Raw genomic sequence first — 23,971 nt, 5'->3', positions numbered from 1 at the left:
AAAATTGGATGGCAAAAAGTTGACAATGACGGTTCTCTTTGTAGAATATAATAAATAAGCACGTTAATTGATATTTAAGTAATAACTTAATCTTTAATGACCATGTCATATTTACAAAATATAGTTTAAATTGAGGATCTCTCTAGCATTACTGGTAACTATGTGATCAAAGTGTCGATACTATGATTTATTTTGTTGGTATTAGATTTTTTTTAAATTTTTTTTTACAAAAGTGATATGTCAAGGCCTAAAATATAAAATTGAGTATTCTTAATCGACTGAACGATAAGTTTTCATGGAATAAATTATAATGTTAACATGTAGCATATAGGGAAGGAGAAAGTTTAATCGGTGAGGGCAAAGAGAAAAAAAATTCAGTGAGGGCAAAGAAATGCTCTTTACCAATTAAGTTGCACTGCCTAAATTTGAAATATTCAAAACAATTATTATTTCAATATTTTTCTACTAACTAAGGTGATGTATAACATAATAAAGTTCGTTGTATACAAAATGTGGGATAACAGTTGGTTATAGGGATAGACAAAATACTCACGGGTATGAGTATTCGTGGTTACCCGTTCATTTATAATTTACGATTACGGTTATGGGTAACCGTTTAGATAAATAAACGGTTATGGGTATAACCGTTTATCCGTGAAATTTAAATGGGCGGTTATGAGTATTATCCGCAGTTATAAACTGGTAGCTATTTAACCGTTTGTTTTAATATACGTAAAATTAAAAAAAAAGTTAAAATTGATAAAGAGATTCATTTTGCAAGTTCGTTATTATGGGTAGGGGTGGTTCGGTATGGGATCCCATACCGAAACCCTTGTCCCGATTCCCAAACCGAAATTTTTGGGAATCCCAAATTCAATACCAATCCCAAACCAAATTTTCGGGAATCCCAATTTTCGGGAATCCCGAAATAATTTCGGGATTTCGGGACAAATCGGGAATCCCGAAATGTTTTTGGGCTTTTGGACTAAAATTTGACATATTATGTTTTTGGGCTAAAATTTGACATATTATGTTTTTGGGCTAAAATTAAATTTCAATCTACCCACTACCCATTTGTGCACAAAGTTTCAATAATAACAAAGTTTCAATTTGCCCACTACACATGCATCATGCATGCAATAAAAATAAATTATGTACCAAACCCAAAACCAAAAATAATAGTTACAAGTCAAGGTTTTAAAATAAATAAAGTAACAAACTCAAAAGCAAAAATAATAGTTACAAGCCAAGGTTTTAAAATAAATAAAGTAACAAACCCAAAAGCTAAAAAGCAAAACTTAAAGTCTATAAATATTGTTGGCCTCTTCGGCCCCTTCGTCCCCTTGATCTTGTTGATGCTTGTGGTTGCTCCCTTCTTGTTGGTACTTGCACTCTTCCCCTTGATGTTGATGGTTGAGCCCTTCCTCTTGCAATGGGTGGTCGTGGAGGTAGTGATTGATTTTGACGTTGTTGAACTTCAACTTGGAGTGGTCGAGGAGGTGGAGGTGGCATTTCATTTTCTTGTGTTGTATTCTCCTCACCTCCCAAATTAGCCGTGCCTAAAACAATAAACCACAAATCATTTACATTGAATTATAGTCTAATAGATAATAAATACTAAGAAAATAAAGGAGGAAATTAAATTGTTTACTTACTTCTTTCTAAGCGTTCAAGCTCCTTGTAGAAATGGAATTCGTCAAGTGTAGGCTCCTTATAGAAACAAAATTCTTTTCCTCTAAGCCAATCACTAGTACACACTAAAGCCTCAACCGTTTTAGGTGTTAAGGAAGTTCTAAAAGGATCAACAACTCTCCCACCAAGACTAAAGGCATTCTCATTAGCAACGGTGCTACTAGGAAGGGCCAAAACATCCTTAGCAACTTTACTAAGAGTTGGATATTGAGCACAATTTCCTTTCCACCAATCCAAAAGATTGAAACCCTCATATGTTAGGCTTTGATGTGGATCATTGAAATACATATCCACTTCATTGGCTATCTCATTTTGTTGTGCCTCCGCTCTCTTTCGTTGGATCTTCTTTGTCATCCTTGAAGCAACATCAATATCTACAATCACACCCCCCACATCATCTAGTACAACACTTGATCTTTGCTCCACATTTGAGGTAGCACTACTACTAGTACTACTAGTACTACTACTACTAAGGACCATTCCCTCCTTGTATGCATTATACAACTCGGTTACATAGCCTTTAACCCTTACTTTCTCCTCCCTTATTTTGTCCCATCCATAGCCGAGCTCTTCTAAATTTGTCTCCAACATATCAAATTTGTACCTAGGGTCGAGTACTTGGGCTACAAAGAGAATAGGATTCACCTTTTCAATGTGACCCCAATATTTGTCAAACTTGAGCTTCATTGAGGTAGCCACACTTTGCAAAGTGGCATTAGAGGCGTTTAAAATTTGTTCTTGTATCTCCACTTGCAAGGCAATCACTGTGCTAAGTATTAAGTGTGACGTTGGAGTAAGGGTTGCACTCAATGTCAAGGTGGCATCATAAAACTTTTTAAGAAAGTGAGCAAAACTCATCGACCTTTCCCAATCATCCACCTCCGGAGGACCCACCCGCTTGGTCTTTCTTGTCACCCCATCAACCTCTTTCGAGACCTCCTCTTTAAAGTAAGCAATAAAAGAGTCACACTCAAAGGCCATCTTAGAGAACACTTCTTTAAACTTGAAAGCACTATTAAGCATCTCATATGTGGCATTCCACCTTGTGACAACATCAAAAGGGATACTTGACATCCTATCAAATCTCAACAAGACACAATATTCCCTAAAAGACTCCAACCTTGCCGGGGATGAGTGTATAAACTTCACACAATTTCTTATGGCATCAATTTCACAACTAAGCTCCGTCATTCCATCCTTAACTATCAAATTGAGGATGTGACAAGCGCACCTCATGTGCAAGTGAGCCCCGTCAAGTAAAAGAGTACCATTTGACTTGAGTCTTCTTTTCATGTATGCAATGGCGGTGTCATTTGCACTAGCATTGTCAACGGTAATGCTAAACACCTTGTCAATGCCCCAATCATTCAAGCAAACCTCTAGACATCTTCCAATATCATCACCCTTATGAGAAGTAACTTGGACAAAGTTTAGGATCCTCTTATGCAACCCCCAATTAGTGTCCAAAAAATGGGCCGTGATGACCATGTAGTTTATCATTTGAATTGAGGTCCAAGTGTCGGTTGTAATGCTCACTCTCAACCCCTCAATCACACTTTTTATTTTAGCCTTCTCTTCAACATACAACTCCAAAACCGCCGCCGCCACCTTATGCCTATTAGGAAGTTTGTATTTTGGATTCAAATCACGAATAAAATCTCGAAAGTCTTCTTGATCAACCACCCTAAAAGGCATCTCCGCTATTATAATCCACCTCACACATCTCCTATCAAGTCTTTTTTGATTGAAAGTGTGAGTGACAACCGGACCTCCCATCCTCGCTTGTGTCAATGTAGGTTGCTTCGGATCCACATTCTCAAAGAGACTAGAACCCGGGCATTTCCTCAAATGCTTAAGAATTCCCGTCGTCCCATGAATTATAGGGTGTGCCGGTACTAAGAGTTTGCAATGCTTGCATTCGGCCATGAAAGATTTCTCCCCATTATTATCGGTGATCGTTACCCTCTTAGCATCATTCCACGCCGGACTTGGACCCTTTCTCCTATTGCCCTTTTTCCGAGGAGGACTCTCCCATTGTCTCACTACTTCTTCTTCTTCTACTTCCTCTTCCCCCTCTTCCCCCTCTTCTTCTATTTGTTCTAATGCAATATCCTCCTCCATATCCGGATCATCATCCCAACAATCTTCATAATAATCATTATGCAAATAATCTTGAGGTGAGGGAGTGCCTAGTTGAAGGGTACCACTAGGTTGGGTTTGTTTTCGTTTTCCTAATACCGAGACCATAGGTGTACTAGATTGGCTACTAGACCCGTCCATCCTAAGTCCTAACAAATAAAATAACAATGCACATTAATATATCACAACCACAGTTCAGCATATATCCAAATTCCAATCAATAAATAAAATAAATGGTTCAAAAATCTGAGCATTCAACATAGAAAATTGACATAGTTAATCTAAAACTATACTTAATTAATTTCCCCACATTTCCTCAGTCATGTAATTTTCTCTAGATGAAAATATATAAATTTTACGTTCATTTACTTAAAAACATCAATTGCCGAAAGAATTCCCCTGTATATAAAAAGAAAAATGGAAAAAATAAAAAAAAGGACACATTTGTCGAAAATAATAGGAGGAAAATATATTGGTTCAGTTACACAGCATCAAAACACTTACTAAGACAATTGGAGGAGCTATCACCACAAGTAAATAATATTAAATGCAAGAAACAAGAAACAAAAAAGAATGTAAGAACTTACGTCAAATGAGATGGGATTAAAGACAATTGGAGGAGCTGCCACACGAAAATACAAAATCCAATGTGGAGCTGCCACACGAAAACTTATTAAAATCAGATAGGTAAGTCAAGCATAATAAGTCAAATAGATACAGTATCAGTACATACCATATAGAACATGAAAAACCAACCAAACTTCTGGGCACTATCTGTCCTGCAAGTTGGAAAAAATACACCTCAACACAGTCAGCAGTGCATGATATTACCGGGTTCAGTTTAACAAATAAAAACAACACATTACATTTCCATCCACATAGATAACAGTGACATCATACAACTGATTATCTACCTATTTGTACAACAAATGAGATGGGACAAGGTCCCATAGATCATAAACTTCTTCATAAACTATAAAGATGCATAAATGCAGCAGTATATTTTTGAAAATAATTTGTGTTTGCTTTTCCTTATAAAAGAACATTTTTTGCATCTAAAACTTGTATTTGTTTTTCATTTTTTAGATCTTTTTTGTGGCGTTTGATGAGTAAAAGCTTTTAGGTTGATTATTAATGTGTGCATACCTATTGCAGTTGACTGAGAGTTGCAAAGTGGTTCCTTCAAGTACTTGCCTAGTTGCAGAAGCGTGAGAGCTGATTTATGTGAAGAACCTTGTGACGAGTCTGAGGTCGACGCTGCTGCACAGATTAAATCTATTTCAGATTCAGAAATGTATAAGTTATTAACTCCAAATGTATAATTGATCCAAAAGAATATAAACTCCAAATGGATAGATTCATCATCCATGTAAAAAGTTACAACAGACAATCCACAAATTGACACAAGGTAAAAGTTACAATAACAACAAATAACCCACAAAAGTTGTGGAAACGGTCTTACTATTTATGTTTGACCCCATTATGATATCAATGAAATATACCTTCCACTCGTGCTGGTATTTGGAGATTAAAAAGCACAAGAATTTTTGTTTATTAGTGATTGGTAATCAAGTGAACCACTTATTAGTCACTGAAACAAGGTATACCATGCACAGTAGAAACAGAAACAAGACCACAGGCTGGACAAGTGATGTACCACAAGAAATATAGTAGTTCGTAGATATAAGTTGATCCAAAGAAATGTAATCTCCAAAGGACGGATTCATCATCCCATACAAACAATAAATACAAGAATATTTATACGAACAGTCTTGTTTCGTAATTATTCTACTCTGACAACAAGCCAAAAGCCCTCAAACGGTCAAACCATAATTTATCTGCTACCCTAGGCTCTCTAATTATTCCTTTCAAAATCTAACATCTTAGTAGAAAGCACCTTATGTCTAAAACTTTTACGGATTTTCCCCTTGGTATAATCTGGATTTTTCAGTTTTTTAGTTTTCAGGTTGGACTGGTTGGTCTCTGCACTTTGTGGGGATTTCTAGGTTGTAGTTATATCTGCTGTTTTTTACCTTTGTTTGTCTCACTTCGTAGTTGTTTTGGCGGACCTCTAGTCAATCGTGTCCCCTCCAGTAATGCTTATCATTTTCTTTGATAAATTATATTTCCTATAAAACATGGAAAAACAAAAACTGGCATAAAAAAGCGCCTTAAAAATCTTAAAAATCGGGAAGTCACTGGAAAACTTTGAAGGGTCAGTAAAACTAGAGAGAGAGTGAAACTCAGACTCAGTGCTAACGGCATAAATTAATTACCTAATTTGGGTGAGAGTGAGACTCAGACTCAGTGCTAGATTGAGAGTTCTGTCTGTGAGGGAAAATTGCCCGAGAGAGAGAGAGATCGCAACTCGCAAGTGTCGCCGTGTCGGAGACGATTCGTGAAGGAATCGTGAAGGAAGGCTGGAGAGTTCTGTCCGGCGATTCGTGTCGGAGACGATTCGTGAAGGAATCGTGAAGGAATCGTGTCGGAGACGATTCGTGAAGGATGCTTTGGCGTGGCGCCGGTGGCTGGGTGTTGATTTGTGAAGCTGGGTGGTGGTGATTCACTGATTTCTGGTGAAGGAAAGCTGGTGGCTCATGGCTGCGTTTCAAGTTTCAACTTCAAGCTACGGAAGAAATGGGATCTAACCTAAAAACAAATGAACGGCACAGATTAAATCTAAAACAATGAACGGTTGAAATAATTTTCTTATAATTAAAAAATAATATATTTATATATATAATATTTATTTCTATTCGGTATGGGAATACCGAAAAAATGGAGATGTAATACCGAATCCCATACCGAAAATTTCGGTTTGGTTCGGGATGACCTACCGAAATTTTCGGGAATTTTGGTTTGGGATTTTTTTGGTTTGGGATCGGGATTTTTTCGGTTTGGTTTGGGATTTTTGGGATTTTTTTCCAGCCCTAATTATGGGTAGTTCTTACAAAAGATCGGACTAATGACGTATACAATACTTGAATTCTCGATGTAGATGCTACATAGTTGGTTCTCATTCTTCAGAGACTACAAGTGTAATAGGAGCATCCGTCGACAAAAGGATCACCCTAAGATGATCATCTCATGGCTAACAGACCCTAAAACATTTATTTTAATAAAAGCACTTTTCTTAATAGTGATTATGAACATAAGTGCGTTTTGGATAGAAGCGAGCAACTGATCATGTGTGTTTTGATCAAAACTTTTCCGAGAAAAAGGGCGACAGTACGAGGCAATCTACAGTTTCTACTTCCGAGAATATGGCCATATTTCAGTTCGGGAGCTTATTCGATATACGGGGACACTTATATGGCCGTGACAGGAGAAGATAGACTCCAATCAATCTCACTTGCTAACTCTTGTGCTTTATGTACAGATACATGACACACACACACACACACACACACACACGCACGCACGCACACAGAGGTCCCTCAACAATGCCTTCAAATTAACTTTACCAACTGATAAATGGGTAAACCGGAAAAAAAAAAGGGTAAATGGGTAAAAAAACAGCTAAACGGATAAACGGGTAAATGGTTACGGTTAAATGGGTATGGTTAACCGTAAATAAACGGTTATGAGTTTAGGTATAATCATTTAGCCAATTATCCTACATGTAAACGGTTACATGAGTAAAAACATAAACGATTATGGATAAATAACCGCGGTTACCTGCCCATTATAACCGTTGTCCATCCTTAACTGGTTCATTGTTAATGTTGAGTTAATTTACAATTCACGCGATTATTTGCTAGGAAAGTTTCATGTTTTACACTATTTTTGCAATTTAAGTGGTATGAAATTAAGATGACAAACTAGCTCTTAGTATTACTATAAGAGATTCTGACTTCGAGTGCCTTCTCTTGAACCTATCAAGTTGACATGCCACTATATCATAGATGTTATCGGTAGCAAGAAACTGAAGAAGTTGAGATTTCATCATAAATTCAATGGATAATATGGAAAATAGTTCAACTACTTATAAGCACATGTAAGGTCACTCCTCTCACGCCCCCTCATGTGTAGTGAATTTTCAAGTCTAACAAATGAAAAATACAACGGGTGACGTAGAGCACGTGTGGCTGTTGAGCTTTACACATGAGATAACTTGCTTTGATACTAACTACTTATAAGCATCTGTAAGATCCATCTTCTCATCAATATGGGAAGTAATCAAAGTACACATGTAAGGTTCATCATCTCATCAGTGTGGGACTCATTCACAAAATAAACGTCATATAAGTTACCTTTTTATGTCATATAAAAATGAGAGAAGCAAAATCTAATTTTTAGAAAATTACATGGAATGAGTTTATCGTCCTACTTTAAATGACATTACATTATTCGATTGAGAAAGCCACGATCATGATAAACTCGTAACTCCTTCCCCTACCTTAAGGTGTCGAATAATACTTTATCACGTGCAATCTATATTTAAAAAGTACTTTTACAGCAAGTTTACTCGAAACAAGTTACAATATGTCGCTAGTTAGTCATCCTCATATTAATCCAAGCCAAACTTGAAACCTCTTTCGACTAAGTGGAGACCTAATGCCGCTAGCGAATGGCCCCCCATTACTGGTCCAACCGTATCACTACGAAGAGGGTCCCACTACAATCATACTTCTTACCATAAATGTCCAAGTTTTAATGGTCAAGACCCTTGATGAAACTTCTTCCAATTGGACAACGTCCATACAATACAAGTATACGGTTCTCCATACTTCTAGCTATACCCAAGGCAACCAACAACCCCTCGAAACCCCAAACCCAGCACAATGAACCTCTCCGTCTTTCTCTTTCTCCTCCCAACTCTCCTCCTCCTCTCCCGCACCTGCCTCTCTTCGCCGCCGCAAACCGCCGCCTCCGAGCTCTTCGAAGCTTGGTGCAAACAGTATGGCAAGTCCTACCCCTCACCGCAAGAAAAGCTCCACAGGCTCAGAGTGTTCGAGGGCAATCTCAACTTTGTCACCCGACACAACGAAATGGGGAATTCTTCTTATAACCTTTCTCTCAATGCGTTTTCTGATCTCACCCACAGCGAGTTCAAGGCCTCCCGATTAGGCTTCTCGCCCTCGTTCATCGGTCTTAAGCGTGAACCGGATAGAAAACCCGGTTTATTGGCTCGTGATGTTCCTTCTTCGATTGATTGGAGGGAGGAAGGGGCGGTGACGAAGGTTAAGGATCAAGGGAGTTGTGGTAAGCTGATTTTTGTTCTGAATATTTAGGTTTAATTTAATGAAACGTGAGTAAATTTTTGGGTTGACTATTGTCTTTTAGTTAATCATTAGCTTTAATATCTATGATTGCAATTTTGATATTGTTTGTGATTTGAATTTGCCTGAAATCTGGTTTGTTAGCACCAAATGTTATGAGAAATTAGGCAAATTGTAGTTCGTCTGATAACCATTTCGTCGTTTAAGTTTTTAGTTTTCATTTTTGTTAGTAACGATAACGAGAGTACTCGGGGGAATGGAGAGGTGAAGAAGGGTGGAGGCGGGTGTTGAGAGTGAATCCTACATCGGGGAATTAAAACATTGCTTAATAGTTTAAATGATAGTCAACATCTCCCTATCTCCGTCTGTGTAACTTTATCTTACGCTGCTGGTCCCAAGCTTGGATAAAGAAGGGGGAGCGCGTTAGGTAGTCGGCAGTGGACACTTTGTTCTTCATGCCGAATTCCTATGATATTGAACCTCTCCCTGGTATTCTCCAACTGGCTCTTGGTTGGTGCTCACATTTTACTAGAAGAATGGTTGGAGGGATTGGGGACGAGAAATGTATGTGAAATGGTATGCAAAATGAAAACTAAAAAACCGAAAGCCACAAAGGTGTTTGTTTTGTGCAGTTTTTACAGCTTATGGTTTTCTTGACCTAAATTCTGAGTAATGCCGTAATGCTTCTTGTATTTTTGCATAGGGGCTTGTTGGGCATTCTCAACTACTGGTGCTATCGAAGGTATCAACAAAATCGTCACAGGATCACTTCTCAGCCTTTCCGAACAAGAACTGATTGATTGTGACAGAGTTTATCCAAACAGCGGCTGCAGTGGTGGACTTATGGATGATGCATTCGAATTTGTCATAGAAAACAATGGGGTCGACACTGAGGAGGATTACCCGTATAAAGGTTCGGATGGCACCTGCAATAAGAAAAAGGTATCCAACTCGTTGAAGAAAAAGCATCTGTTTTCATACATTGTTACTTATGCTCTTTTTTTCATACGTTTTAGTTGAAGAGGCATGCTGTGACCATAGATGATTATACTGATGTGCCCCCAAATGATGAGGAACAACTACTACAAGCTGTGGCAAATCAGCCTGTGAGCGTCGGCATATGTGGCAGCGACATTGCATTTCAGTTGTACTCAAAGGTTCGCCTTAATCCTCTACGCCAATTCTGTTAGGTCAATGACGGATAATCATAATCGTTAGATGTCTTAAGTGTGTTAACTCATGTTTATGTTTGTGTTACAGGGAATTTTCACTGGTCCATGTTCGAATTCTTTGGATCATGCTGTTCTAATTGTAGGTTATGGTTCGGAAAATGGGGTGGACTATTGGATTGTGAAGAACTCATGGGGAAAAAGTTGGGGAATGAATGGCTACATCCACATGCTACGCGATCATAGCAATTCCCAAGGGGTCTGTGGCATCAACAGTTTAGCTTCATATCCGATAAAGACCGGGCAAAACCCTCCTCTTCCCCCGCCTTCTCCTCCCCCAGGTCCAACCAAATGCGACCTCTTTACGCACTGCGCAGCAGGGGAAACCTGCTGTTGTGCCAAGAGGTTTTTTGGAATATGCTTTGCTTGGAGATGCTGTGAGTTGAACTCCGCTGTTTGTTGCAAGGATAACAGTCACTGTTGTCCCCATGATTATCCCATCTGTGACACAGAAAGGGCGCTCTGCCTCAAGGTTTGCATGAATCTTTCCTTGTCAATTAGAGAGAACGACTTCCGCACACTCCTGTTTATTTTTGTCCGTCAATTTTGAAGCATGATTTTTAGTCATATTGCCTGTTGTGGACTGTGGACTCGCACTAATCACAATCATTGCGCGTTAATTCACACCACCACATATCAAATGAATTAGATTGTTCGATTATTGTACTAAATTTACTCCATTGTTGCATTGCAGAGTAGCGAACTATCAATGCAATCCCAGGTCACTTCGAACGTAACAACAAAAGTGTTTATGAGCAGAAGCGTGTTGAGGAAGTCGAGCCGGTAACTTAGTTGAGGGTTGCATCATTTGAACTTCCTTTGCAGAGTGTAGTAGTAAATTGGTAATGACATGGTGAGGCACATTTCTTTGCCACAGATACAGATTCTGTATATAAACTGCAAACAAACAACTGTTGCACTCGCAAATGCCAATTTTGTCTAAATTATTCATTGTTCATGTAATGTAATATTTAACATTTACTCGGTCCATCTGAATAAAATTTTAGTTCACCTCGCAACAATGAGAGTAGTGCCCTCCATTCTGTTTCATCCGCCTGCCGGCCCAAGGACCGGCAGGCGAGGCGAACGGAGAACAAGTAGCAAAGAGTTGTGTTTCGTTTCTTTGCTTTGTTGAAGGGTCATAAATTGTTCAATAATTCCAGTTCACGAAGCCAAAATCGACACATTCGCGGCTCCGAGTTTGGAACTTCTTAATACAAAATTGTAAAATAACATATTTGTTTGATAACCATTTTGTTTTTTGTTTTTTTTTATCGGTTATAGATCTTCAGATTAAGGGTTCGGTTTATAACCATTTCGTTTTTTGTTTTTATACGAGATCAACGCACATGAATGCCATATAAAGTTACGAAGTATGTGCAAAATGAACTTGTAATTATATCTAAAAATCTAGGAAAAAAAGAAAGCAAAATTGAAAATTTTACAACTTGATTGCTTTAGTTCATCCTTTACAGAGATTGCAGTGGTACACCGGGTGCAATTCCAAGACCTCATTCCCAATTTCCGTTCAATTTTCAGGCCGACGGGAAGACGTCCTTGACGGCGGAGGCCGCCGTCAAGTAATTAAGCGTGTTCCTCAGAGTGTCCTTCTCTCTCTTCAACCGCGCCGCCGTGTCCTCCAGTTCCAGCAACGCCTGCTGCTCTCTCGGTGCCCCTTCGAAAGTGCTCCCAACGAAAAACGAAAACGGCGTCGGAAACAGGTTCCGTCGCAGGTCCTGCACATCCTTCTCCGGCTTCCCGCCCAACCGATTTGACAACCGAATCACATCCTTCATATACGACTCGACCTCGCTGGCCAACGCCTCCAGGTCCTCCTCGCCGTCGTTCGACGGCCGGTCTTCGAGCCATTGGACCTCCGCCACCAGGTAAGGTTTGGTACGGACGAGGTCAGTGACCCGGAACCGCTCCTGGCCTTTGCAGATGAGGAAGAACCGGTCATCGACGAGGCGCTCGTGCTTGACGACCTCACCGACGCAGCCAACGTCGGCGGTGCCGGAGACGGCATCATTGTAGATAACCCCGAATCGGAGATCGGTCTGGAGGAGGGAGTGCATCATGATACGGTAGCGGAACTCGAAGATCTGGAGGGGGAGGATGGCGCCGGGGAAGAGGACGAGGGGGAGGGGGAAGATGGGGAGCTCGACGACGTCGTCTGATTTGGGCTGATTGGTGGGGTGGCGCTCAGAGAATGAGGAGGCGGAGCATCTGAGGGAGCCGGGTCGTTGGCGGCGGCGGCGGAGATGGGGGGAGAGGAAATTAGGGTTAGGGTTTAAGGGGGAGGGGATGGGATTGGGGTTGAAGGTGGGTTTATGGGGGAGGGAGGAGGAGGAAGGGGAGGGGATGAGCTGAGGGAGAGCCATTGGAGTGATGTTTGGGAGGAGGAGGAGAGAGAGAGTAGTCAGATTGCCATGTTTGAAAGAGTGAGTAAGCGTGGGAGTGACTAATTTTTTTTTTCTGGTTTTCTGTTTTTCTCCCTCTAAATTTTTAGAAAATGTGGAAAAATCTGGTGGCTTTGAGGCAGTGAAGGGGATGTGGATAATATGGAGAGAGAAGGCAAGAGAGGGAGAAATTTTGTGCCGGAAATATGTCCGGATGTGTCATAATATAATTAGTTAAAATTTTTTTTTTTAAGTATTTAATCATTTGTATTGTGACACTTGATGTATTGAATTATGTTTTCACCATACTAAAAATTTCTTCAGGGCAAGTGATCAGCTTAGCAAGAGCTTATTTGGTTTATTGTTTGGTGAGAAGTATTGTATGGAGCGGATTCACCACTGTGGCACTGTATAACGTTTTGGTTCAAAATTATGTTTTTGGTCATAATACAATATATTATTAAATTAAAACGTTAGTGAACTTGTTTAATGTAAATTGTTATTGTAATTTGATAGATGCGAAAGGAATTGAAAATATGGGGAGTGTTTGGGATGTGGCTTTAGATTTCCCACGTGGAAGTTGGGCTGGTGGTTTCTATGGTTTGGTCTATCTTTTTCTTTCAAACACAAAAATCCACAACCCCTTTTTTATTTGTCCTCATTTCCATCCTATAATGTGTTAATAATGTTGATATTGTTAGGATAACGAGATCTGTACTCCAATTTTTTATTTATCATTTTTTTTCTTTCTTCTAATTTTCTTTTGATTCACTTAAAGGTTAAAAAATTATATATTCGATGAAAATTTAACAAAATGACCACATTAATATGTTACCGTGAAAATGATCACATTGTTGTGTGGCAATCAGATCGATTGATTTTAAAATTCAGAGATCAAAACAAAAACTTGGGTCATTGTCAAGGATAATTTGCGATGAAAACCCTGATATTTATTTTTTATTTTATTAAAAACGTCGTTTCCCCATTTAATTGCCGAGGTTTATGCAATAGGCCTAAGCCGATTATGTTGATGGATAGGCGGAAAAATAAAACGGGCCGACTCAGTGATGTTCAGTCCATTTATATAAATGGGCTGGCAAGTTTTAAGTTTTAACTCCTTCTGTTTGAAGAAAAAAGCCCATTGTCCAATTTAGGTTTAAAGGAAGTCCTTTTATGTATTTTCCAAAACTAACATTTTGATTTTAATAATTTTGTATATTTATTTTTCATATTACAATTTGGTGGTATTCTTCTTCGCTTAGAAGTGAGAAGTCTTAGGTTCGAATCTCATGAATGGCAAATTCGACATCAAATTAGGCTGTTCATTATGTGACTTACCCAAACATTTCTTTCCCTAATGTAAAAATATTAATATACTTAAAATAAAATAAAAAATAAATTTTAAGTTACAATATCAATTCCAAAAAATTTCAATTTATAATTATCATTGTCACCATCAATATCAAGTAACCAAGAAAATAATAATTGTCAATTACGTACAACTAAGCAGATGTGATTGGATAAGGTTGTGCAGACAAAATGCTCGTCCTTTTTCACTAAACTTTAAATCCATCTCGTTTTGTATTAGAATGTTTTGAAGGGATCATCTCGGATTCCTTCTATTAAATTCACTAAATTTACTAATTCGAATTATTAAAATTTGATTCAACGGCTACATATAAAGGATTCCTTTAAAAGTTATAATAACTTTAGCCGTTAGATCAAATTTTAATTGTTCGAATGGATAAACTTGGTAGAAAGAATCCCTTTCCGTTTGAAAAAACACCTTTAAAACATAGCTAAAGTAAAATAAAGATCAAAATCAATCTTCAATTACGTTGCACTTTTTTGTATACAAGCGATAGTTCAGGAAGTAAAATAGGCTCAAAACTTGAGTTTAATTTTTAATGCTAATAAACCACACAATAATGACAAAAATACGATGAAATATCTCTGTGAGCTCCATCTACGACCGTGTGGAATATTATTCCATTCCATTTGAACGGAGAGGAATCCTTTCCGGATCCGTTCCTCCTAATCAACCAAATTAGAAAATTCATGCCATTAAAATTTGATTTAACGACTGAAATTATTATAACTTTTAAAGTGGTCTCATACTTGTAGTCGTTTGATCAAATTTCAATGACACGAGTTCGCTGATTTGAAAGATTAAGAGGAACTGATCCGAAGATGTTCCTTTTCCATTTGGGCCTCTCTGTCCAGGTTCATTTTGTACCTTCCTTCCACGTCCGCTGTTGACACCCGCGCTTACCGTCACCACCGCGCACGCTATTCACACCAAATGGCAATTCCGCAATAAACCTCGAAACATGACCTCTTTTGTAAAGCCCGGCCTATATATACGCGGAGCTCCGATCCCTTTCCCAAATCGTCGCAAAAGAATTGAGCTCTGAGAAAACCTAGATTCGCTTCGGTAAACATTTGCGAGTAAAAGAAGAAGAAAATGTCGGAAGAAAAAGTCATCGGCTGCCACTCTGTTGCCGCCTGGACCGAGCACCTCGAGAAGAGCCACGTCAGCAAGAAACTGGTATATTTTCAAATCTTCAATCGTTTTTTTTGCTATTTTTTTTTCTTTAATTTTTTTCCTGCAGACAGTAAATTAGTGAATTTGTTTGTAGTTCTGTGATGCGGTGGCTAAAAATCTATAGGGATTTTGATTTTTCTTTCACCGTTCTGGATTTGTGGCTAAAAATCTTAGTAAAATTTTCAAAAGAAAATGACTATTCAAACATGTTCGACCACCCTTGTTAATTTTTTATGTTTTTCGTTGGATCTGACGGTCGAAAATTAAAAAAATTCAAAAGAGTAAAAAATTGATTTTTTTATCTGACAGTAAAAAATTGAGAAAATTAAGGGGTTTGTATTGGAAGATGTATGAGAAGTAAAAATTGGTGTGCGGTTTTCAAAATCAAGAGCAATAATTGGGTTTGTTGCATATTACATTTTTTGAAAAGATGCAATTTGGGTAATGGTTGGAAGACCTAGGGTTTACGGCTGTTTATCCTGCTCCCTTTATGTTTGGATTGCTTTGGTACATTGCTTAGCTTATTAAATATGTTATAGTTCGTGGTCGATTTCATGTCGTCGATTAGGGAATGACTTACCTACACCTCTTGGCATGTCATTCCAAGTCAATAATACAATGTCATGTGTTGTAACGGTCTTGTATGACATTCTATTAGTGGTTTGAGACTCCATGGTGGCATCCAGGGTGATTATAAGAATTCATTTGGATGTGCTTTTAAAATGATTGAAAACGTTTTTTGTGAAGATGTTTTTAGAATCAATTTTAGTAAAAATACAAGTAAATTTTGAAAAAACACTTAAAATACTTTTGGAAATCAAAAATATTTTCTCTAAAAATACTTTTAATTATTTTAAAAGCACATCTAAACGATTCCTAAGTCTCTCTTCTTGTTTCAAAGTGCTTTTACATACGTTTTTGGGTTCCAATGTGCTTCCTCAAACGAAGTCATAGATTTTGGTGCCGCTTTGGGTTTGAATTTATTAAACTTTTGTCCTAGAGATTCCCGTTTGGAGAACAAATTGTCATTTTCACGATTCATTTCTTTAAGCTGCCGACCTCACTTAGCGGGATAGGTTTGGTTGTTGTTTTCATTGCTTTAAGGGTTTATGCTAATGACTGCTTGTGAATTTTTGCATACCTGGTGGTTGATTTTGTGTGTCTTCTTTATACAATGTTTAGCAAATTAAGTTAAAACTAATTTGGTGTGTATTTCAATAGATTGTGGTCGACTTCACAGCTACATGGTGTGGACCGTGCCGGTTCATTGCCCCCATCTTCGCAGAGTTGGCCAGGAAGAACCCGGAGGTGACATTCCTAAAGGTGGACGTGGATGAGCTGAAAACTGTTTCCGAGGAGTGGGGAGTGGAGGCAATGCCGACCTTCTTGTTCCTCAAGGAAGGCAAGGTAGTCGACAAGGTTGTGGGTGCTAAGAAAGAAGAGTTACAGCTCAAAGTTGCGAAGCATGCAACTGCAGATGAACCCGCTACTGCTGATGAACCCGCTACTGCTGGTGATGCCGCGACTGCTGGTGATCCCGTGACTGCTGGTGATCCCACTACTGCTTCTGCTTAACTTTTCGCGTTATCTTTCGAGAATGTGAACCTCCTATTGTGCTTTGCTGGTTGTTTGTAACTTTTATGGGTTTCTCCAAGACTTGAATGTTTTATGTATATGACTGATGCCTCATGGTAACTATCTATGAATGCTTTTATTTTAATGTTAAGATGGCATCACATTTAATTAAGATGAATTTTCTTGACGAATCATATTTAATTGAGATGCTTCGAATTCAATAGTAAGCGCTGGGATTGCTCGTTCCCAACTATGTCGTTTGGGAGTTCATTTGAAATGATAGAAAGCGTTTTTATAGAAAATGTCTTTGGATTTCAGAAACCTGAAGTGCTTCCCATAAGAAGCATATGACTGATGTTTCTTACAAAAAGCACTTTTCAAGATTCACTTGCATTTTTGTTAATTGGTACCAAAAATATTTTGACTAAAAGCGCTTTCCATAATTTAAAAGCACTTTCAGGAATTTATAAGCATGTTCAAACGAGCCCTAGGCCGGGAACGAGAGTCAAAATCTTAGCCATCTAATCAAACACAAGGTAAAAGCACTTGCTTGTGCTTTAGTACTTAAGGTAAAAGCACTTACCTATGCACTAATATTTTGTGAAAACCAAACATTAATGCCTTCAATCTGCCTTTATTTGTATGTTTTATAACGTACATGGTGTGGTGTGCATATAATATTATCTTTGTGTCGAGGTTTTTCTCCACCTCCTTTTGCAATATCTTCATCTCCTCGAATTGGCTTCATCGGTCGTAACTTCTGTCGAACAAACAGCTTCAACAGACAGCCGCTTGAGTACGTTCGGACATGGATCTGTCTCGAAGGTGCTATTTGATACAGCAACTGAGCAACTCTCGCGGCCGATACAATTCTGCAAAACATGTTAACGGATATTAGTAAACCTGTGTGTGTGAAAGGACAAGAAAAGAAAAGAGTAAAAGATTATAGATGGGGAAATGCCTTCTCCACAACAGCGTGTGAGTTGGTCGCGTGACATGTTCCTTGCTGGAAACTCCCACAAGTTCCGCTAGGAGTTCCAAAACTTGCAAACTTAATGCTCGAGATAGACTGCCCTGGTGCACAATGCAGATGAACCTGAGCCTGGTGAAGCGTTTTAGAATCTTCATTACCATCGACATCAAAATTTTCAGCGTTCGGGTGGTTCTCATGTAAGTCACCACATACACCGGTCACTGATCTCCTCACTAGGGTTATCTTTGATGGATCTCCGCCTAGTTCCTCAAACACTACCACCAAATTTTGCGTTGGCTTTAACCATGAACGAGGAACATGATACCATCGTTGAGTTGGTCGGCCACAGTGAAGTTGACACTTCGTGGGTCGGAATGTCCCAATGTAACTACACGAACTGCAGTCACCTTTGGCATAAGCCATCCAGTATCTACCGATACTCTGCCCATTGATCCATACTTGTCCCTTTCCCATCCTCCTCATGTCCAACGCCAACGGCTCATTTCCTCCGGGTGCATTGAAATAAGCCTGCACAATCCGAGATAACATTTAGTTTAGCTTACAAAGCCTAATGCTTGACTAGTTTTCATCACTATCTCGAAATCTTTACCTTGTACCATTTCAATGTCTGCTTGGTTTGAGTAGCTAGTGACCTTCGAATCCAACCAACCGATGATGCTCCGTTTGGAGAGACCAAATTCATTGCTTCTCCCTTAAGGCCGACCTGTTTGAAAGATTTTAATGAGATTAAAACCTCAGCGAAAAGTAGAGAGGGTGAGAACAACAAGTGACAGAAATGTATATTCGGCAGGTTGTCCGACCTTGTTGAACCACTTATGCAATGTTAAGTCTTTCTTTCCGTTGCCAAGACCATCCAGAAAAACTGGACCTTGGATTCCTGTTTTCCATGACTCGTAATGCAACCCGACATTCTTCAACACCAAAACAAAAACTTATGAGTTTTTTTACGGGCATCATCATTGAGTTTATATGCACAAGTTTTTCGGAGTCAATGAGTTATGACTCTATGAGTAAGGCTCTAACCGGTAATCCAACAGCTATGCTGAGCAGTGCAATTCTGTTTATTCCAGCGTGCAGGTTGACTGGATCAGCAAATGTAAATTGCCTCTGCTCCCTAGTTCCAAACGCCGACCCTGAAGAAAATTATGACAAAGTTTTACTTCCAGTGGAGAGTAAATTCCTGCTTGCTGTTGGAAAACAAAAATTTGACAGCATACCTGAAAACTGTCCGTTGACGAAGACATGGAGGGCATGGCCAGCTGACTGTACAGTAAGAGTAGGCTTTTTTCCTCCGCTGAGGTCTGAAGAACTGATGTCAACACTGAATAGCATGGAAACCGAAAATGTCAAAGTGTGACATAGATTAAGAAACGATTTTTGAAAGAAAGGATTGCGTGGCTGCTCACTTCGTCATGTACCACAGATAGTCACTAGTATCTCTAGTAACATTTATCTGCTCAAGAAGTCCGATAGCTGGTATGCTTGATCTCTCGTGTACAGAAGAGATATCTTCATCGTAAGTCTGCCATGAAAACAATCGACTGTTCGTTGGGATCATCTGCACGTGTGACGTTTGAACTCCCACCTTGATGGAAAGCCAGTTGTATCAGTAAATTGAGAGATAGAGATACGAATTTATGAATAAAAGGACTTGCAATACAAGCGCCAACATCTTTGCTTACCTTTGCAGTGTTATATACTTCATTCCTGCAATCAGGAAGGATGCTTACAGACCAAGGAGGCAAATCATAGTGCTTGTTGTTAAAAGTCACCCTTGCTTCCACTGAATGGAAGTTTGAGAGAAACGCTGCGCATCTTCTCGGTCCTGAATTGAATACATAAGCCTGGAAGATAACCAAGATATGTAAAGATTTTTCCATAAGGTTGATAATGTAGCAGGGATCGTGCGATTGATGCAAGAAATTATGCGCATTCAAGAAGCCAAACCTGATGATAGGTTCCGAGTGAAGTGACGGTAGGCTCTGAAGAGAGTAAAGAATGTTCACATAATTTGATAGCCTTGTGAAGCTCCTTCAGATGACCGTATTTCGGTTGTCTGATCAAACCTAAAAACAGTTGGGTGGTTAGTTCCGTGTACGATCATAAGACAGTAATCGAAAGTCAACTGTATTTTGAATTCATCGAAAAAATTTATAGATTTTCATACTAAATTTGTACCGTATTCATCAATGGGGGCATCATAGTCGTAACTGGTTGTAATGAAGGGGCCTCCAGCAGTGCGTCCGAAGTTTGTTCCTCCATGATACTGTCATAAACCATAAACGGCGAAACTCAAATTTTCAGCCGGCAGTCTTTTAAAACTAGGAACCGATGAACAAGGAAACTAACCATGTAGTAATTCACATATGAGCCGCCCCTTTCTATGAATCGAGCAACTGCAAATGCTAAATCTTGAACAGGTCGATGGTGAATTGTGCCACCAAACTCCGTAAACCTAAAAAAATTTTGTTGCACTGACGGAATTAGAAGAATGAACATGAATACACTGAGCTAAATTCCGAACATTGGTTAAGATCGACTTACCAGCCGCTCCAAGCTTCCGTCCACATGGTAGGCTTGTAAGGTTTGTTGGGAGTGAATCCATCGCAGTAAAAACCGTTGCATGCATTTATCTGTAACCAAGATATAGTAACGTCGAGAAAGGATTACGAGCATCAGAGTTATCCAATCCAATCCAATCCTAGCGCACCAAGAAAACCGAAAAAAAACAAGCAGCTAACCATAGGGTCCGGGGCATCATCTTCCTTGCACATCACCCATGGGACTCCCGTATCCAATCCAACTGCCATTTTAGCAGCCCAGTTAATGTAGTTCTGTCCAGCAGCTCCAAGTGCCTTCCGCTCCGGTCCATACTCATTCTCAATCTGCACAGCACAAAATTCAAAAGATCGAGTCAAACAAGTTCATCAAAGAATTCAAACATTTTCAAGTAAATGTAGTCGAATTCCAGCGGATCAAGTTGATCGAAACTCGAATACATTACCTGGGAAAGGATGATAGGACCACCTTGTGATGCAAATAGCTTCTCATTTTTCATCATCTGGACAATCTTCTGGGTAAACCCTTGCATTGCCACCTTCACCCAAAAAACAAAAGAATGAAGTTTCAAGTTTTTTCATTTTACACACCAATATTCTAAACTACTATAATCTATGGAGAAAGGGACGAGCACACTCTTCTAGCCAATTGGCCTAATCCACGTCTGCTAGGGACAAGCTCTACAATTAACCCTCTAATTTCATCAAAATCTAACAAAATCTAGAGCTTTACCCTTGCATTGCCACCTTCACCCAAAAAACAAAAGAATGAAGTTTCAAGTTTTTTCATTTTACATACCAATATTCTAAACTACTGTAATCTACGGAGAAAGGGAAGAACACTCTTCTAGCCAACTGGCCTAATCCGCATCTACTAGGGACAAGCTCTACAATTAACCCTCTAATTTCATCAAAATCTAACAAAATCTAGAGCTTTACCCTTGCATTGCCACCTTCACCCAAAAAACAAAAGAATGAAGTTTCAAGTTTTTTCATTTTACATACCAATATTCTAAACTACTGTAATCTACGGACAAAGGGACAAACACATTCTTCTAGCCAACTGGCCTAATCCGCGTTTGCTAGGTACAAGCTCTACAATTAACCCTCTAATTTGGTCAAAATCTAGAGCTTTCAGTAGAATTTTTCAGGAAGAAAGATACCTTAAATGGCCCATTATCTGTTCTGAAACTGATGCCAGGTACATATTTAAGCCAAACAGGAAATCCTCTGCACAAATGGGAGTCAAAATTTAAGCACTCAAGTTAAAGATAATAAATATGGAATATCAGAAAAACTAAAATAAATAAACAATTCTGATATCTGAAGCGTTTATTCCTCACTGCATCATACAGAATGCAGATATAACTCAGGCTGTCTTTGAAATTTTGGGGGTCTGTACGAAATTTGTAAAAAGGGCCCTCCTTAAGATAGTTTTAAGTATTAATAAAAGTATGACAATATATTGATACTAGAAAACATTCACTTAAATCAAAACAAAGCCACTTAGTACTACGGTTTAGTAATATTCCTCTTTACTTGTAAGTGAGAGGTCTTCGGTTTAATTATCGTCAAAGGTAAATTTGAACCACATAATTGTTAGCCCATTGTGAGGCTTAGCCCACTTCCCCCACATCCTTAGTGTATATAATATTGTTTGTTCAAAAATAAACAAATAAAACAAACAAACAAACAAATTTTAGCACTTACTGATTGCATGTTTACAAGTGTCATTAATGATAAGTAAAAAGATCTACAAACATAACCTTCACTAATTAATCAGAAGCAATTTTATCTTAAACAATCAAACATGAAAAAAAAAAAAACTTCAAGCCTCTAACTTTAAAGTTTTACTTGAATGTATAATGTTGTTATATAATAAAATTAAGAAACTTTCGTTTTTTAGGGTGTTATTAGACACACAAAATATCTCATTGTACTCTAAGTTTTTATATTTAAAAAGAAAAAAAATCTCTAATAAGGAGTGCACAACGCGGTTTTAAAGTGCTAATAAATCAATTTTTTTAAATATAGAACATTATTACATGATGTTAGATGGCAAAAATTTAGGGCCCCTTCAAATTTGGGGCCCTGTGCGACTGCACCTTTTGCTCCCCCTTAACGCCCCCTCTGATATAACTCTAGCAAAAATAAACTATAAAGATTCGACGTGAAAACGGACTGCCAGCTGTCGACTATCTAATGCCTTCTTCCTCCTTTTTTTTATCCAGATTTGAGACCAACATCGTAAGATACGCGGAGTTTCTAGCAAAAATAAACTATAGGGATTCGACGTGAAAACGGATTGCCAACTGTCGACTATCTAATGCCTTCTTCCTCCTTTTTTTTTATCCAGATTTACATCCTAAGATAAGCGGAGTTTCTAGCAAAAATAGATAAATAAATGAAAGGGAAAGTACGGTACCCGAAATTCCACTCTGCACAAACATAAGGTCCAATGCGCAGATGAAGAAAGAGCCCTGCTTTCTGTACTGTCTTTATAAACCGTACCAGATCGTATCTCCCTTCAAAATAATACTGAAAAATACAAAATTAATAAATAAATAAAAAAGGAAAATAGAATTACAAAAAAATAATAATAATAATCTAAAATTTGAACAATTAAGTGAAAATTAATAGGAGTAGTAGTAAAAATAGTACGTTGCCCGGAGAAGGTTCATGGCCGTTCCAGAAAACGTAGGTGTCGATCACATCCAAGCCTCCATCTTTGGCTTTCTGTATGAGGCCTTCCCACATCTACAGAAAAACCCAATTCATGATTTCTCAAAGACCACAAAAAAAAGTCACAAAATTCACATTTTTATGATTTTGGGATAGTGAAAGAAGGACGGTGTAAGTGATTTTCGCACACATTTTTTCTTCGCATACACAATGCTCGTTTTTATCTTTTATACTTTGTATTAAATAAATCAAACAAGAATTAAAAGACATAAATAAATAGAATTGTGCAAGATGAGAAAACTAGAGTGCGGAAATTATTTTTCAGACAAAAAATATGAGAGAGAGAGAGAGTGAGAGAGAGAGAGAGAGGAGAAATACTTCAGGGGTACTTCTGGGATAGTGAATGGATCCAGAAATGAGCAATCTTCTTTGGCCATTGATGAGAATGGCCTTCTTGTCGTAGGTGACGGTGGTGCAGTGGATCAGCTCGGAAGCCATGAACAATGTCATCGTCAAGAACAAAACTAAGAGCTTGGAAACCGAGTGAATTTCCATCTCTGCAAATGTTGGAGGGAAATTTGAACCTGGAAAATGTGTTTGTGTGTGTGTGGAAACTGGAAAGAGGAAAGGCAGAGTGAGTGAGAGAGAGAAGTTCTGAGCTTAAAATTCTGAATTCTGATCCATAAAACTGTGCAGTGACAAGACGACACTGACAGCAACACTGAGGTTTGGTTTGGATTGTACTTAAATTAGCTGTGTGATTCTTACTCTTAACTACATTATTCAATATTTGATGGGTTCAGCTGGGAGGTGGAAAATTCAGTTTAATCAAGCAATTATTTAAAATTAAGGATATATTACTTTGAGTTTTAGCTTTTTTATTGTTACGTAATTAGAAATTTTATGTGCATCACGTACGTTTAAAATGCGCCTTTG

The 23,971-nt window shown here is 38.5% G+C and overlaps 4 protein-coding genes across 4 annotated transcripts; 2 read left to right on the top strand and 2 right to left on the bottom strand.

Moving 5' to 3' along the window:
- Window positions 1-8,523: 8,523 nt before the first annotated feature.
- On the top strand, window positions 8,524-11,301 carry LOC125479261 (low-temperature-induced cysteine proteinase). Its single transcript, XM_048588416.1, has 5 exons — window positions 8,524-9,036; window positions 9,757-9,995; window positions 10,070-10,210; window positions 10,314-10,754; window positions 10,977-11,301. Exons 1-5 carry the CDS (start codon window positions 8,616-8,618, stop codon window positions 11,067-11,069), a joined length of 1,335 nt encoding a protein of 444 aa, XP_048444373.1. The 5' UTR covers window positions 8,524-8,615; the 3' UTR covers window positions 11,070-11,301.
- Window positions 11,302-11,660: 359 nt separating this feature from the next.
- LOC125479262 (lon protease 2-like) lies at window positions 11,661-12,993 on the bottom strand. The gene has a single exon (XM_048588417.1). The coding sequence runs from the start codon at window positions 12,661-12,663 to the stop codon at window positions 11,818-11,820; it is 846 nt and encodes a 281-aa protein (XP_048444374.1). The 5' UTR covers window positions 12,664-12,993; the 3' UTR covers window positions 11,661-11,817.
- Window positions 12,994-14,994: 2,001 nt separating this feature from the next.
- LOC125479190 (thioredoxin H-type-like) lies at window positions 14,995-16,952 on the top strand. The gene is made up of 2 exons (XM_048588266.1): window positions 14,995-15,229; window positions 16,448-16,952. Exons 1-2 carry the CDS (start codon window positions 15,146-15,148, stop codon window positions 16,799-16,801), a joined length of 438 nt encoding a protein of 145 aa, XP_048444223.1. The 5' UTR covers window positions 14,995-15,145; the 3' UTR covers window positions 16,802-16,952.
- Window positions 16,953-17,302: 350 nt separating this feature from the next.
- On the bottom strand, window positions 17,303-23,634 carry LOC125479189 (beta-galactosidase 5-like). The gene is made up of 18 exons (XM_048588265.1): window positions 23,414-23,634; window positions 23,015-23,110; window positions 22,779-22,891; window positions 21,517-21,583; window positions 20,800-20,892; window positions 20,537-20,680; window positions 20,340-20,428; window positions 20,145-20,250; window positions 19,974-20,061; window positions 19,743-19,861; window positions 19,478-19,639; window positions 19,202-19,380; window positions 19,013-19,116; window positions 18,819-18,928; window positions 18,596-18,706; window positions 18,385-18,498; window positions 17,763-18,302; window positions 17,303-17,673 (listed from the first exon to the last, which is right to left on the bottom strand). The coding sequence occupies exons 1-18, from the start codon at window positions 23,588-23,590 to the stop codon at window positions 17,527-17,529; spliced, it is 2,559 nt and encodes an 852-aa protein (XP_048444222.1). The 5' UTR covers window positions 23,591-23,634; the 3' UTR covers window positions 17,303-17,526.
- Between the last annotated feature and the right edge of the window lie 337 nt (window positions 23,635-23,971).

This window comes from the organism of the source record quoted next, unplaced genomic scaffold (genome assembly GCF_019419815.1).
Source record: "Pyrus x bretschneideri cultivar Hongxiangsu unplaced genomic scaffold, Pyrus_bretschneideri_v1 Contig28, whole genome shotgun sequence".
In the NCBI taxonomy this organism is placed as follows: Eukaryota; Viridiplantae; Streptophyta; class Magnoliopsida; order Rosales; family Rosaceae; genus Pyrus; species Pyrus x bretschneideri.
Note: the sequence above shows the minus strand (reverse complement) of the source record. Positions and strands in the feature narration are given on the sequence as shown.